Consider the following 14884-nt stretch of genomic DNA (forward strand, 5'->3'; position numbering starts at 1 on the left):
GTAGCGGGTTTGGGTAGGTGGAGTGAAGGTTTGGGGTAGCGATGTGGACAGGCAGTGGGGTTGGGGGGTTTTATAGTGACTTGGGTGAACCGTTTGGCTTGGCCAAACGGTTATTTTTTAAAATTTAAACCTAGCCGCTATGGCCTAGCCAACCCAGTCAATGAGAGCCGGCCACGGATGAAACTCCCTCCCAAGAGGCCACACCGAAACCCAAGCCCACCCGGGGTGGTGACTTGGGCATTTGTACCAAACTCACGCCCCAACCCTCGCCCCATAAAGCCAAACGGTTATTTTTTAAAATTTAAACCTAGCCGTTATGGCCTAGCCTACCCAGCCAATGAGAGCCGGCCACGGATGAAACTCCCGCCCAAGAGGCCACACCAAAACCCAAGCCCACCTGGGGTGGTGACTTGGGTATTTGTACCCAACCCACGCCCCAACCCTCGCCCCATACCCCATAGTCTAATAAATGAATATAAGGTATTGTTAAATATAAAAAAAAATCACATAATAAAGAATTATGTAATCACTGTTCATTCACTTTTAGGGGGTGTTTGGGATTGCGTTTTCAACCTGATTATTTGATTATTGTGTTTTGAAATCGCAAAAAATCGATTTTGAGTGTTTGGTAAAAAATTAATAAAAAGTGATTTTTTACGTTTTGCAGAGTTCAAAACGTGATAATCCATAAGTAGGTCACCCCTTGCTGCAGGAAAACGTGATAATCCAAAAACTGATTTTTTACGTTTTCACTTATTTATTTTTTTAAAATATATATACTTGCCAAACACTCAAATAGTTGATTATCTGATTATTGTGATATCAAACAACATAATCAAATCCAAACAATGTTGATTATCTGATTATTTTGATATCAAACAACATAATCAAATCCAAACACTATCTTTCTGCAGCACGTTTTGTTACAACTAATTATCTGATTCTGATTATTCAAAACGCATAATCTTTTTTCAAAACTCAACCCCAAACACCCCCTTAATTTTATCATATATAGATTACATATAAAGTAGCCATCCGTGCAAAATGTGAAAGTAAAATGAAAACTCATACACTTATATCAGAACTTATAGAACTCGGTCTTACAAAGAGTTTTTTCAAAAAACAATTTATCAAAAATTCTAAAAAAAAAAATATTTACAGCAATCGTGAATGTTGTCATCTGCTTTCTACAACAGTTGTAAGGGGCCGAAAACACCACTTCGAATTTTTTTTTTTTACAATAGTCTTTGTAACATTTTAATCTAGGGTGTGGAAAAATGGGAGCAAAACTCACACGGGAAAGCCGTGTTCACACGGGAAGGCCGTGTTCTCTAAATTCTCACAACTTGTAGGAGTTTTCCTTTAATCCGAATCCTATATATATATTGAAAGGGTCGTCCATAGCCGTTCTTAAAATGCATCATACGAACGCACCCTTGAAAGGCAAATCTGTTTGTCACCACCACGGCTGTACCTATGAGCCCCCATGAACAACTATTGTGTAGGGTCTAAAACAAAAACAAAAAAGTACACATTTTTCAGATGTTTATACTCATCTCACACGAATTGTACACTTGGTAAATACATATACACACTATTATAATGATTTGCATCCACAACTGATCCTTAATGACTGAACTGTTAAGAGGACGATCCTCAAGGCAAGTTTTTCAAGACCCGTCTAACGGGTTTCTGTGGTATTTACTGCCCAAGTTCCAACTCAGGACGAAGACAAATAACTCAGACATGACTTAAAGAGTCAAAACCGCCAGGAACCCTTTCAAGCGGGTGTCTCAAACCCCTTCTAATGAGGTTTTATGATGCTTGCAGCCCAACTCCAATTCGGGACTGTGAGAGTTAACTTAGACGTACCGTCAATACCCCGCCTGAACCAAAAGAAAACCCTTTTAAACACCCCTTACTATGAGAATCTCCATATAAGATTCACATCAACGATATCAATTTTACCTTTTGACAGGTTCAAAAAATAGTGGTTTATCAATTTTGAGACCATGGAAGTAAGTAACTCCAAAATATTGAGAAAGAAAGAAATGAAACAAAAGAGTTCAACTGAAACGAGAATGCCAAATCCAAATTTATAACATGAAACGTGAATACATGTTCCGACAACAGAACAATAGGTTTGAAAACCAGCAATGAATCGGCAATTGGTATAGGATATAAATATATAATCCCTAGTGAATCTCGACTTCAGCAACATGATTTACGTAGATCTAGCTGTACAAGTCATCATCATCAGCTCCACCAGCAGAGGCGGCAAACGGGTCAGATCCACCGCCACCAGCTCCAGATGCCGCTTCAGGGAACCGGAATTCCGACCCAAACCCTCGAGACTGCTGCAACGTCTGAGCAAACGCCTGGTACTTCCTTATGTCAGCATCACTCACACTTCTGCGTGCATATTTCATGGATTCCTCGAAGTGGGCAGCCTTAATGTCCGCCACCTCATCTTCATCCTCATCCATAGAGTCGGGATTCGCACTTCTCTTCCTTTCCTTCTCTATATCCTGCATAACACAATCAACACAGAAGTTTGTTACATTGGTCACATGCAGTCTGTAGAATTGCACAAACGAGTTTGGGCTCAAGACAGCCATTACAAAAATGAACCCAAAAAACCCTGTTTAAGCCCAAAATGTCAACTTGGTCCTTTGATTATTTCCCTGAACCCAGTCCTAGGCCGAGTCGAGTTCAAAAAAGAACAAGAAAAGTCCAAAGAAACCCAAGTCATATTTTTGGCCCAAAACATACCTTTTTTGCACCTTTTTGAACTGGGCGGGTTTATGCACCAGTAGGCCTGTCAACGAACCGAACGTTCACGAACTGTTCGTGAACTTGTTCGGCAGGAAGTTTGTTTATGTTATGTTAGTTTATCTAATAAACGAACAAACATGAACACAATTTTTTTTTTCATTTAATTAAGCGAACGAACATGAATACATGCTTTGTTCGTTCATTTATGTCCGTTTATGTATATTTGTCTATGTTTGTTTCAACTTTCAATTTAAATACAAAAGTAGTTATATTTATATAAATATTACACATAAAAGGAACTTTCTAACTCCTTATATAAAAATAACTAATTGGTACTTGGGCTTTCGAGTAATAAAAATTGGTTTTCCAATGGAGTTTACCGTGAATAATCACTAATTTATATAAAAAAATACTTTATGTTCGTTTACGTTTAGTCAATTGTGTTCATTTGTGTTCATTCATGTTTGTTCAATTATGTTCATTCGTGTTGTTTGTTAAATTATGTTTGTTTAAGTTTGTTTGTAAACGTTCATGAACTGTTCGTTTAGGTTTTTAAACGAACGAGCACAAACAAACACGAACATGCCCATTTTCTTAATAAACGAACATGAACAAAAAGATGTGTTCGCTTATATGTTCGTGTTCGGTTATAGTTAAATGAAACTTTGTTCGTGTTCGTTCGGTTAATTTACAGGCCTATGCACCGGAAAGAGATATGGAGACTTACCTTCTCGATGTTCTCTCGGATTGCATACTTGCAGGCACGTTGACATATCTCTGTAATATCGGCCCCACTAAAGCCTTGTGTATATTTAGCTAAAGCTCTCAAATCAACATCCTTGGAAACCGGAGACTTCCTCATTGCCGCCTTGAAAATCTGGTGGCGCGAGTCCTCATCTGGTAGCGGAATATAAATAAGTTGATCAAGACGCCCTGGACGGAGTAATGCAGGGTCAATGATGTCGGGTCTATTTGTGGCTCCGATTATGAAAACCGTCTTTTTGGCAGACATTCCGTCCATTTCCGTTAATAACTGATTCAACACGCGATCAGCTGCACCACCTGCATCTCCAGAACTACTTCCCCTCTGCAATAATTACACATGTAATTGTAATATTACCTAAAACAAAAAAAAAAGTAAAAAGCCATTTTCGTCCCTGAGGTTTGGCCAGTTTTGCAACTTTCGTCCAAAGGTTTGTTTTTTTCACATCTGGATTTAAAAGGTTTGAAATCTTGCCATTTTCATCCGGATCGTTAACTCCATCTATTTTTCTCCGTTAAGTCAGGGGTATTTCCGTCTTTTATGTTAACCTAAAGGGCAAAACGAAAAAACCCCTGACTTAACGGGAAAATAAATGGAGTTAACAAGCTGGATGAAAATGGCAGGATTTCAAACCTTTTGGATACATATGCGGAAATACAAACCTTTGGACGAAAGTCGCAAAACTGGCCAAACCCCAGGGACGAAAATGGCATTTTACTCTTAAAAAAATGTAACTTTCTATATATTTGTATAGAAATTGTTACCTGGGTTGCAATAGAATCGAGTTCATCGAAGAAGAGGACACACGGTGCAGACCCACGGGCCTTATCAAAGATCTCACGAACATTGGCCTCACTCTCACCAAACCACATTGTAAGCAACTCGGGCCCTTTGATGCTAATGAAGTTGGCTTGACACTCGTTTGCAATAGCCTTAGCTAGAAGTGTCTTGCCGCACCCAGGTGGGCCATAGAAAAGAACACCTTTTGATGGTGACATGCCAAATTTCTCGAATTTCTCCGGATGCTCCACGGGATATTGGACAGTCTGTTGTATTATTAAAAATAAATAATAGTTTGTAAGATGACGTGGAAAAATGTAGCTATACTGAAAAATATAAACATATTGCACACCTACACTCATTTCTAGAAATGGCAGTTTCGATCCATTTTAAGCTTTACAACAGTAATATAAATAACATTGGCTATCAAGTAAACAGTTTCAACTGGTCAAACAGATTGAATTTCACTCAAAAGGTCTTTTGAATGCATAAAGACGTAAAAACCTCCTTAAATCATCTTTCTTAAAAAAGAAAAAAACAACAATATTATATTGGAGACACCAACTGTTATAAAGAGTCTAGAGTAAAATGTCATTTTGGTCCCTGAGGTTTGGCCAGTTTTTGCGACTGTCGTCCAAAGGTTTGTTTTTCCTCATCTGGATCCAAAAGGTTTGAAATTTTGCTATTTTCATCCAGCTCGTTAATTCCATCCATTTTTCTCCATTAAGGCAGGGATTTTTCATCTTTTTTATTAACTTAAAGGGCAATTCGGTCTTTTTCACTTTATGCACAAGCATTTCGCATAATGCACAAGTATTCAAGAAAGACAAAAATACCCTTAAGCTAACAACAAAGACGAAAATACCCCTGCCTTAACGGAGAAAAATAGATGGAGTTAATGAGACGGATGAAAATGGCAAGCATTCAAACCTTTTGGGTCCAGATGCAGAAAGACAAACCTTTGGACGAAAGTCGCAAAACTGGCCAAACCTCAGGGGACGAAATGGCATTTTACTCAAGAATCTATTTTTTTGGAAGGCAAGAAAGTGTTTCGGTCAACCCAAAACTGCCCGACCAGTTTTGACCCGTTACCCAACCCACCCATCATAAGCATTACCTCCTGCAGCTCACGCTTAACATTTTCAAGACCTCCAATATCCTCCCAGCTGACATTGGGAACCTCCACAACCTGTTTCGAGTCCAACAACAATAATTACAATACATCTAAAAAGTAATTCACCAAAACAATCTTATTAAGTATGAATAAATTCTTCTTGAATCCACATACAGTCTCGCGCAAAGCAGAGGGATTGCTTGTTCCAAGAGCTGTCTGAAAATGCTCGTTTGTTACTGCCATTGAGTTCAGTATCTCAGCATCAATAGAGTCATCTTCCAAGTCAATAACATCCATTTTCTCTCTAATGCATTGTAGTGCAGCTTCGGTGCAGAGTGCAGCCAGATCAGCACCGACATAACCATGTGTTTCTTTAGCTATCTTTTCCAAATCAACCTAAAAAGTTTAATTTAATTGCAACTTATTATTAGTAAATTAATTATAATTTATAACTAACTAGTATTTTGACCCGTGGTGGCGTCAAAACTTAAATTAATTCGAACTTATACCGTCAAATATCTGGCCCAGTTCATTTTCAAACAAAATTTACGTTAAAACGTGGACCAACTGAAGACGCGCATGAAAATAAGCACAAAAACGTATTATATTTGACCTGACTTATTACCGAGAAAATTTACGTCGAAAAGTAAACCAGCTTGGATTTATAACAAAATGTATTTAAAATTAAGCACGTAAGTGATAGTGTTTTTTTACGTTAAAAAAGTGTACCACGCATTGCGGCGGAGCCGCGGAGTCGAAAGGTTAAGTAACTCGAATTCATACCGCCTAGTGAAAACGTATTATATTTGACCCGACTCGTTTCTAAACAAAACGTAGACCAACCAAAAACGTACATAAAAATAGGCACGTAAAACTCGAGGTTGTCAAAATGACATCTTACAAAGTTTTTATAAAGTTGAGGGGGTGTAGGTGGCAATGCTAAAAGTTGAAGGGTTAAATACACCAAAAAAACCTTCGGTTGGATGGCATAATTGTAAATTTGGCAAAATAAATAAAAAACAGAGGTTGTGTCTTAGGTACTAGCATGAGACACCCTCTTTTGTTATATTAATAATTAGCAACATAAAACATTTGAAAGAAGAAAAAACATACATCATCAGAAAGTTTCATGTTCTTGGTGTGAATACGAACAACCTCAAGACGCCCAACTTCATCAGGGACACCAATGTCAATTTCTCTATCGAACCTACCAAACCGTCTCAAAGCAGGATCAATACTGTTCGGCCGATTCGTAGCCCCCATTACAATAACATGTGCACGCGATTTTAACCCATCCATAAGCGTCAGTAACTGTGAAACGATCCTCCTTTCAACTTCACCGTTAGTTTTTTCCCGTTTGGGAGCAATCGAATCAATCTCATCAATAAAAATAATCGATGGGGCGTTCTTTTCAGCCTCCTCAAATGCCTTCCGGAGATTACTCTCACTCTCTCCAGCTAACTTCGACATAATTTCCGGCCCGTTGATACAGAAAAAGAATGCTCCGGTTTCGTTAGCTACGGCTCTTGCGATGAGTGTTTTGCCCGAACCGGGGGGTCCGTAGAGTAAGATACCTTTAGGGGGTTTAACTCCGATCGATTTGAACAGTTGAGGGTGTCGTAACGGTAACTCAACCAGTTCACGAATCTGAGCCATTTGTTTCCGGACCCCACCAACGTCATCGTAACCGATTTCATCCAACCGATCCTCATCATCCCGCTTGATCGGCTCACCCTCACAAAAGATTTCGGTATCCGGTGCAACAACGCAGTACTCCCCTGGGTCGGTTTCGATTACTTTAAACTCTACGCTTCTCATACCTCCTCTAACAAGAAAATGATCCCCTTTTCTAACGGGTCTATACGCCTCCAAAAAGTAAGCTGCATTAATCACAATCATTATCTATTGTTTACTGGTTAGGGTTTAAACATCAAACCTACAAACAACGCGTAAAACTTACGTTTTAGATATGCATCAAACAGGTCCCCTGTGACACCTTCAACGGTGTCGTCTAATGGAAGCACGTGAATCCGTTTCCCGTACTTCACATCCAGACACTGGTGCACCGATACAACATCACCGAGCCGAACCCGGAGGTTTGTTCTAATAACCTTGTTCATTCTAATCTTTGGCTCTTCACAACTTTCATCAGCAAGCGCGATACAAACCGTATCTTTCCTTTTCTTCCCCTGTAACCAAGTTTTTCAATACCTAAACATACTGGTTTTAACCTACAACTAAACTACATGTGACATGAATTTACCGTAATTCACCATTGAATTGCATAAAAATTCAACAAACACTAGCAGTTCATAATAAACATTCAATTCTAAAAACCTAGAAATATCAAACCCTGCATTCAAGATACGGGTTTTCATCTATAATTAAACTAAGTGTCACATAATTTTACCAAAAATCACAATTCAATTGCATAAAAATTCAACAAGCCCTAACATTTCATAAAGAACATTCAATTATGAAAACCAAGAGATATCAAACCCTACATTCAGGATACTGATCTTAACCTAAATCACAATTCAATAGCATAAAAATTCAGCAAACCCTAACAGTATTTCATAACAAACATTCAACCCTGCGAACCTATACATTCAGAATACCAGTTTTAACCTAAAACTAAACTATATATGACATAATTCAACCATAAATCACAATTCAATTGCATACAAATTCAAAACCCTAACAGTACATAACAAACATCCAATTCTGAAAACCAATACATTCAGGATACTGTTTTCAACTGCATACAAATTCAACAAACCCTAACAATTCACAACAAACATTCAATTCTGAAACCCTAGAACCACCAAATACCTTAATCAGTATCGTATCACCACGAAACAGCTGCAATTTCTCCATTGTAACAGGATGCATAGCAACCACTGAGTTATCATCATTAACCGCTTCGTCAACAACGAGCCGGTTCGGAGATTTCTTGCGCTCCAAGATAGCTGTTGAAAAGTCCTTTTTCGAACCTTTTCTGTTATAAACAATAATCGGTGATGCGAAAACATGATGATTATAGTCCGATTAAAGCAAATTTATAAGAGAAATTGATGAGATTAACGATTTTGATTGATTTAGTGACGAAACTTACGGTTCTGACGAAGACTCCGGTTGATCGCTCATGTTGAGGTGATGGAGATGGTGAAACTGATGAGTTGCAGGAGATATTATTACTTGTAGGGTTAGTTAGGGGATGAAATAAAGAATTTTCGAATTACTTTAATTGAATTTTTAATTTTTTTTTATATATTTGCTTAATTTGTATTCGATTCGAATTCGATTAAAAACTTCTTAATTGACAAGTTGTATTTGAATAAAAAATTACCCAAAAACTATGATTTGTTTCGAATTTGAATAAAACTCTTATCCAAAATTCTGATTTGTATTTGATTAAAAATTCGAATTCGAATCAAATTAGGATAAATTCGAATAAATTCTTATTCAAAATCATTTAAAATGCACTAAAAACTATCAAAATAATAACTTTAACACCACCTATAGATTTTAAAGTAGCCACAAATCACAATATCACATTATAAAGTTCGAAAATGGTGCGACGATGCGTGATGGTGGCTGGTGCGGCAATAAGGAGAAGGATGTGTGTTGATGGGGGTTGTGGAATGATGGTTGGTGTGGTGATGGTGGATGAGGAGTGGTGGCTAGGTAGTGGCGTTATGGTTGATGGGTGATGATGACACCATTGTCTCAATGGGTTAAGTTATGGTCGTGGTTGATGCAAATAAGTTAGTTAGAATTGATACATTAAATATATTTGGGCATAATAATATGTTATTTAAAAACTTAGAATAAATTTATAGATTAATTTATAATATAGCCAACATTAAAGTTATATGTGTGTATTATATATAAATATAAAAAATAAATATGTATAATTTGAATTCGAATTTCAAAATCGAATTTAAAATTATAAATTCGTATTCGATTTACTGGACTCGAATCGAATTCGACTTTTGAATTCGTGATAATCGAATCGAATTTTCGAATTTTTCAAATTCGAATCGAATTATGAACACCCCTAGTGCAAGGTGAGGCTAGTGGTACAAAGGGCTTTAAAATGAACCGAACTGGACTGGACCGGATGAAGGCTTGTTCATGTTTGTTTATTTAGCATTGAAATTCTTCTTTTTGTTCATTTGTTAAGAGAATTCACTTGTTCAGGAACATAATCAAAATATACCATTGAAAAAAATATTGGTTATCTTGAATCACCTTATTAAGTGTCTGATATAATAATCATAAACATATTTATTTTAAAACGATGGCACATGTTAGACATAATAAGCATAGACATAATTATCACAAAATGATGTATCAAATATCTAAGTTTTAACGAGGGAGCATAAAGTAAAAAAACAGACGACTATGAAAAGGCGTAAACGAACGTAGCGAACGTATTGTTAAACGTTCACCAAAGCAATTGAATGAACGCGCCATGTGTTTGTGTCTGTTCATTTAGTTAACCGAAGGAAATTCCTTGTTTATATTCGTTCATTTATTAAAAATGAATTGCCCGTTCCGGTTCACATACGGCATGCTGAACGCTTGGTTCATTTACTACCCTATTATTATACTACCAATTTATAAACCCGCATATTAGACGGGTTGAATAAAGACAATATGTTACGTAAACTCGTGTAATGCATAGACTATAACCTAGTGACTTAGATAATAATAATTCATAATTATAATAACATAATAATTACAAATAGATAGTAATAACAATAACAATTTTTATCATTTGTTCTTGAGTTTTGCATTCTTTTGTCATTTTCATCCAGCCCATTAACTTTATCAAAAAAAGTCAGTTTAATGAGGGGCCATCATTTTTCTTTACTTTCCCAGTCAAATTATGATTGTGCCCCCAGTGTAAAATTACTGTCATGTTCTTTTAGTTTTTTTTTTTTTTTTTTTTGACAAAACTGCGATAGTGCTTTGTTTTAATTGTTTAACTCGGTATAATTTTTATTCGTGCCAGGCGGTGCCTAGCGCACACTCATTTATCCTGAAAAATTACAATTTTGTCCCAGTTTAAAATTATAGTTTTCCTATCGTTTTTATTTGCCTTAAGCAAAAGTATGATAATATTTTAGTTTAATTGGTTGACTCAATGTAATTTTTGTGAGATCGTGTTATGAGTAGTATGTACAAGTAACCGAAACACAGACATACATATTATGAGAGAAAAATATTCGGTTTAGTGCCACACAACACGGGTGGGGCAAAATCTAGTGTCAAAACATTTACGAAAGGGTAGGGGTTCTTTTTTTTTTTTTTGGTCATTAGCCAGTAAGTCAATAACAACATATAATAACTGTGGTGATAAATAATATTCTTAACATCGATACATTGATCATTTTTTAAATGTGTGTCATCCGTATACACATACTTAATGAAAACTATGAATTTTCCATGATAGTTATATGGCTATATATTCCATTTTACATATGATACATCATAATTTTAATCATTCAACGACTATTCGTGTTTACACATTAAATATACTATTGCATTAGTTGATAGGTGCCCCTAGTATTCGCAGAGTACTCGGATATGTTAAATACAAAGAAAATTAACCATTGGATATTATATATGTGTTAAAATAAGCATAATTCATGTCAAAATTAGTAAAATCCCGAATATTTGCCGAGTTACACCGTTCAAACATTAGATGATTATGCCTGACTCGGGCGTCATATAACTAAAAGAAATGAGAATAAAATATTTTTTTTCTTTTAATTTTATAGTGTTGCAGTTCACTAAGTTATGTTATATGGAACCGGTTGCTAGGCCATCAAGAAGTCATAAACGCAAAAGCTAGAGGTAGCAAAGATGTGAATGCTAAGGTCGATGTGTGGATACACAAGGTTGGGTCAGACAAGGAATGATAAGGACTGAAGTTTTTGGGATAACATTGGGGGTGACACGTATTTCGGATAAGATAACGGGTGGGAGATTGAGATAGTTTGAGGATGTGTAAATAAGGTAGATGATGACGCATGTAAGAAGCATGGAAACCCTCACCGGAGGGAATATGAGCAAAAAGCAGACCCTAACTGATATGTGATGATCATATTTAGCTAGATTTATTAAACTTACACCAATTGTATACATTATCAGTGATAGGAGTTCTCGGAAACATCGAGTAGATGTTAAAGGAATTTTCGGGGGATGTACAAATTTATTTTAGCTTTGTTTTGATGTGTTTCGGTTATCCTAGGTATTAATACTAATTACTTTCTACTTGATTTGTGATTATTTTGAAGTCCTCTTTCTTTTCTCTTATGTTACTACTACATAATTTATATTTACTAGGTTTATCACCGTCCTCACGTTGTGGCGTACTTCTTTTGTTATTTAGTTTGTATTTACATGTGTTTTGAAATCACCACAAGTGCGTTGCGTATGGAACCGCTGACAAGAATAACAATAAAATGTAGCAAAAAAACACTAAAAGATAACCAAAAGAAAATCAACAAAAAAAGTTGTATGATAATGATGTTGTTCGTATGAAACCCGTGGTCAGAGATGAGCCATTGGTACTGGGTACCGATACCGAATTTCCCGAACCGAAAGATTTTAAGTACCAATTCGGTATCGACTTTTGGCGTTTCTGATACCGGTTCGCTACCGGTTTTTACCTTCATATACCGGTAACGTAACCAGTATTTTCGGTACCGGTACCGATTCGGTTTCGGTTGACACCGAACTCATCCCTACCCCTGAAACTAAAAAAAGAAATCATTAAAAGTTGAAGAAAATCAACAAAAAAAAGTTGTATGATACCGTTGTTGTTTATACGGTACCTATGATTAGGGATGAACAAATGGTACAGGACAGTACCGTATTTCCCGAACGAAAAAATTTTCAAAATCAATTCGGTACCAACAACTTTTGACGTTTTCTGTACCAGGCAGGTGCCGGTTTTTACCTTCATGTACCAATACCGAACTAGATCGTACCAGTATTTTCGATACCAGTACATTGACACCAAACTTATCCAACTTAAAAAGTAAAGAAAATAGTTATTTTTATAATATTAAAAGAATGAGTTAATTCCTCGGATGGTCCCTGTGGTTTCAACTTTTTTCACGTTTAGTCCCCACCTTTTGAAAATAGCAGGTATGCTCCCTATGGTTTGTCATTTTGTTACTCGGATAGTCACTGAGTAGATGTCAGTTAGTTTGAAAATAGCAGGTATGCTCTCTATGGTTTGTCATTTTGTTACTCGGATAGTCCCTAGAGTAAATGTTGGGGGACTATCCGGGTAACAAAATGACAAAACATAGGAAGCATACATGCTATTTTCAAAATGTGGGGACTAAACGTGAAAAAACGTGAAACCATAAGGACCATCCAAGCAATTAAATAAAAGTGTTAAAATAATATATATTATATTTATATTTATATTATTATAATATTTAAAACACTATTCATTATCTTTCTATTAAATATATATATAAATATATAAATATAATATATAATAATATATAATATAATATCTATACTATATAATAAAAGAAACCATTTTGGGGACACATGTCACTCATTTGAGCCATCTATTTTTTAGCCTATTAAAATTAAATAATTATTTAAAATTAAATAATTATTTATGAGATTTACGTAGAGATATACTATTTAATATATATAATTATCAGATATACGTAGAGATATAGTATAGATTAAAAACTTATTTAGAAAATATACTATTAATATTAAATTATTATTTTTATAATATATTTCCTTAGATATAGGAATATGTTACATTATAGTTTTATTATATCGTAGAGAGATTTTATTTTAATGTTTACGTTTATACTTTTACATCCAAATTTAGGTAACATATTTAAATTATCTATGACTCTTTATAATCAGTAATATGTTTTAAATATTTAACTCTTTATAATCAGTGAATGTTTTAAATATATTTATTTTAAATAAAATATTATATATTTTTTAAATATGTTTTATAAAAATGAGAACATGACTTAAAATGTAATTTTAAGGAGAGAAAAATTATTATTATTTAATAAGAGAGAAAATGCAGGAAATCAAAATCTGAAATTAATCAGAACTCAACTCATGATTTACACGAGGTTTTTTAAAGATATAAGTTTTTATTATTTACTATATAAAATTGCATTTATTCAACCCGTGTAACACACGGGGTTTTTTAAGATACAACTTTTTTTATCATTTACTATACAAAATTGCATTTATCCAACCCGTGTAATATATGAGGTATTTAAAAATATAATTTTTTATTATTTGATATATAAATTCAACCCGTGTAATACACGGAGTTTTTTAAAGATATAACTTTTTTTTACAAATTACTATACAAAATTACATTTATACAACCTGTGTAATACATGAGTTTTAAAAATATAACTTTTTTATTATTTGACATATAAAATTAGATTTATTCAACCCGTACAATACACGGGGTTTTTTAAATATATAAATAATTTATTATTTAGTTTTTTTTTTTTCATTATTTGATGTATAAAATTATATTTATTCAACATGTACAACAATACAAGAGGTTTTTAAAGATATAACTTTTTATTTTTTAGTATATAAAATTATATGTATTCAATCCATGTAATAAACAATGTTTTTAAAAATATATTATTTTATTATTTAGTATATAAATTCACATTTATTTAGCCCGTGTAATACACGGGGTTCTAATCTAATAATATAATATAATATAATATAACTATGGTAGCAGTTACCCGCGCGTTGCGCTGGAATGCGATTGAAATTCAGAATGTATCGCACACCATAACAAAATAATATCTAAATGTGTTATGTTATTTTTGTTGTAACTCGGCTTCGAAGGGAAAAAAAAGAAAAAGTAAAAAAATACAATAAATAACAAAGATAAATAAAGGTAAAACGAAAAAGAAAACGATAGGAATTCGATCGGTTTAGGAGTTGTATAATAACTTTATTAATGTTTAGGGTATTAAAATTATTTGGTCAAAGTAAAAGAAAACAAATACAATAACTAAACTAAATAAGGTGGAAATGTTATACTAAGTGACAAAATAGAGTAAAGGACGTAGAAGTTCTCTTCTTTAATATTATATATAATATTTAATAATAATTAAAACAATATTCATTAGCTTTCTATTACTAACTAGGAATAACACCCGCGCGCGTTGTGCGCGCGGGAACATTTTAAACATCGAATAGATTAGTCTAAACGTTATGTGATACGTTAACCATATGAAAACATGCATTTCGACATATCTGATCGAACTCAATGTAACCTATAAAAGCATGGCAATTAGATCAAAACATAAAGTAAATCAAATTTATATCGTACAATCATAACGTATTATATAGAATCCGACTTATACATAGAAAACATAACGGGTACAACGAAAAAAATGACACCTATA

General features: G+C 34.5%; 1 protein-coding gene across 1 annotated transcript; it reads right to left on the reverse strand.

The window, feature by feature from the left end:
- Positions 1 to 2036: 2036 nt before the first annotated feature.
- LOC110890996 (cell division cycle protein 48 homolog) lies at positions 2037 to 8660 on the reverse strand. The gene is made up of 9 exons (XM_022138653.2): positions 8548 to 8660; positions 8265 to 8430; positions 7393 to 7621; positions 6546 to 7312; positions 5607 to 5828; positions 5436 to 5507; positions 4303 to 4584; positions 3503 to 3862; positions 2037 to 2528 (listed from the first exon to the last, which is right to left on the reverse strand). The coding sequence occupies exons 1-9, from the start codon at positions 8577 to 8579 to the stop codon at positions 2235 to 2237; spliced, it is 2424 nt and encodes an 807-aa protein (XP_021994345.1). The 5' UTR covers positions 8580 to 8660; the 3' UTR covers positions 2037 to 2234.
- Between the last annotated feature and the right edge of the window lie 6224 nt (positions 8661 to 14884).

This window comes from Helianthus annuus, chromosome 11 (genome assembly GCF_002127325.2).
Source record: "Helianthus annuus cultivar XRQ/B chromosome 11, HanXRQr2.0-SUNRISE, whole genome shotgun sequence".
NCBI lineage: Eukaryota > Viridiplantae > Streptophyta > Magnoliopsida > Asterales > Asteraceae > Helianthus > Helianthus annuus.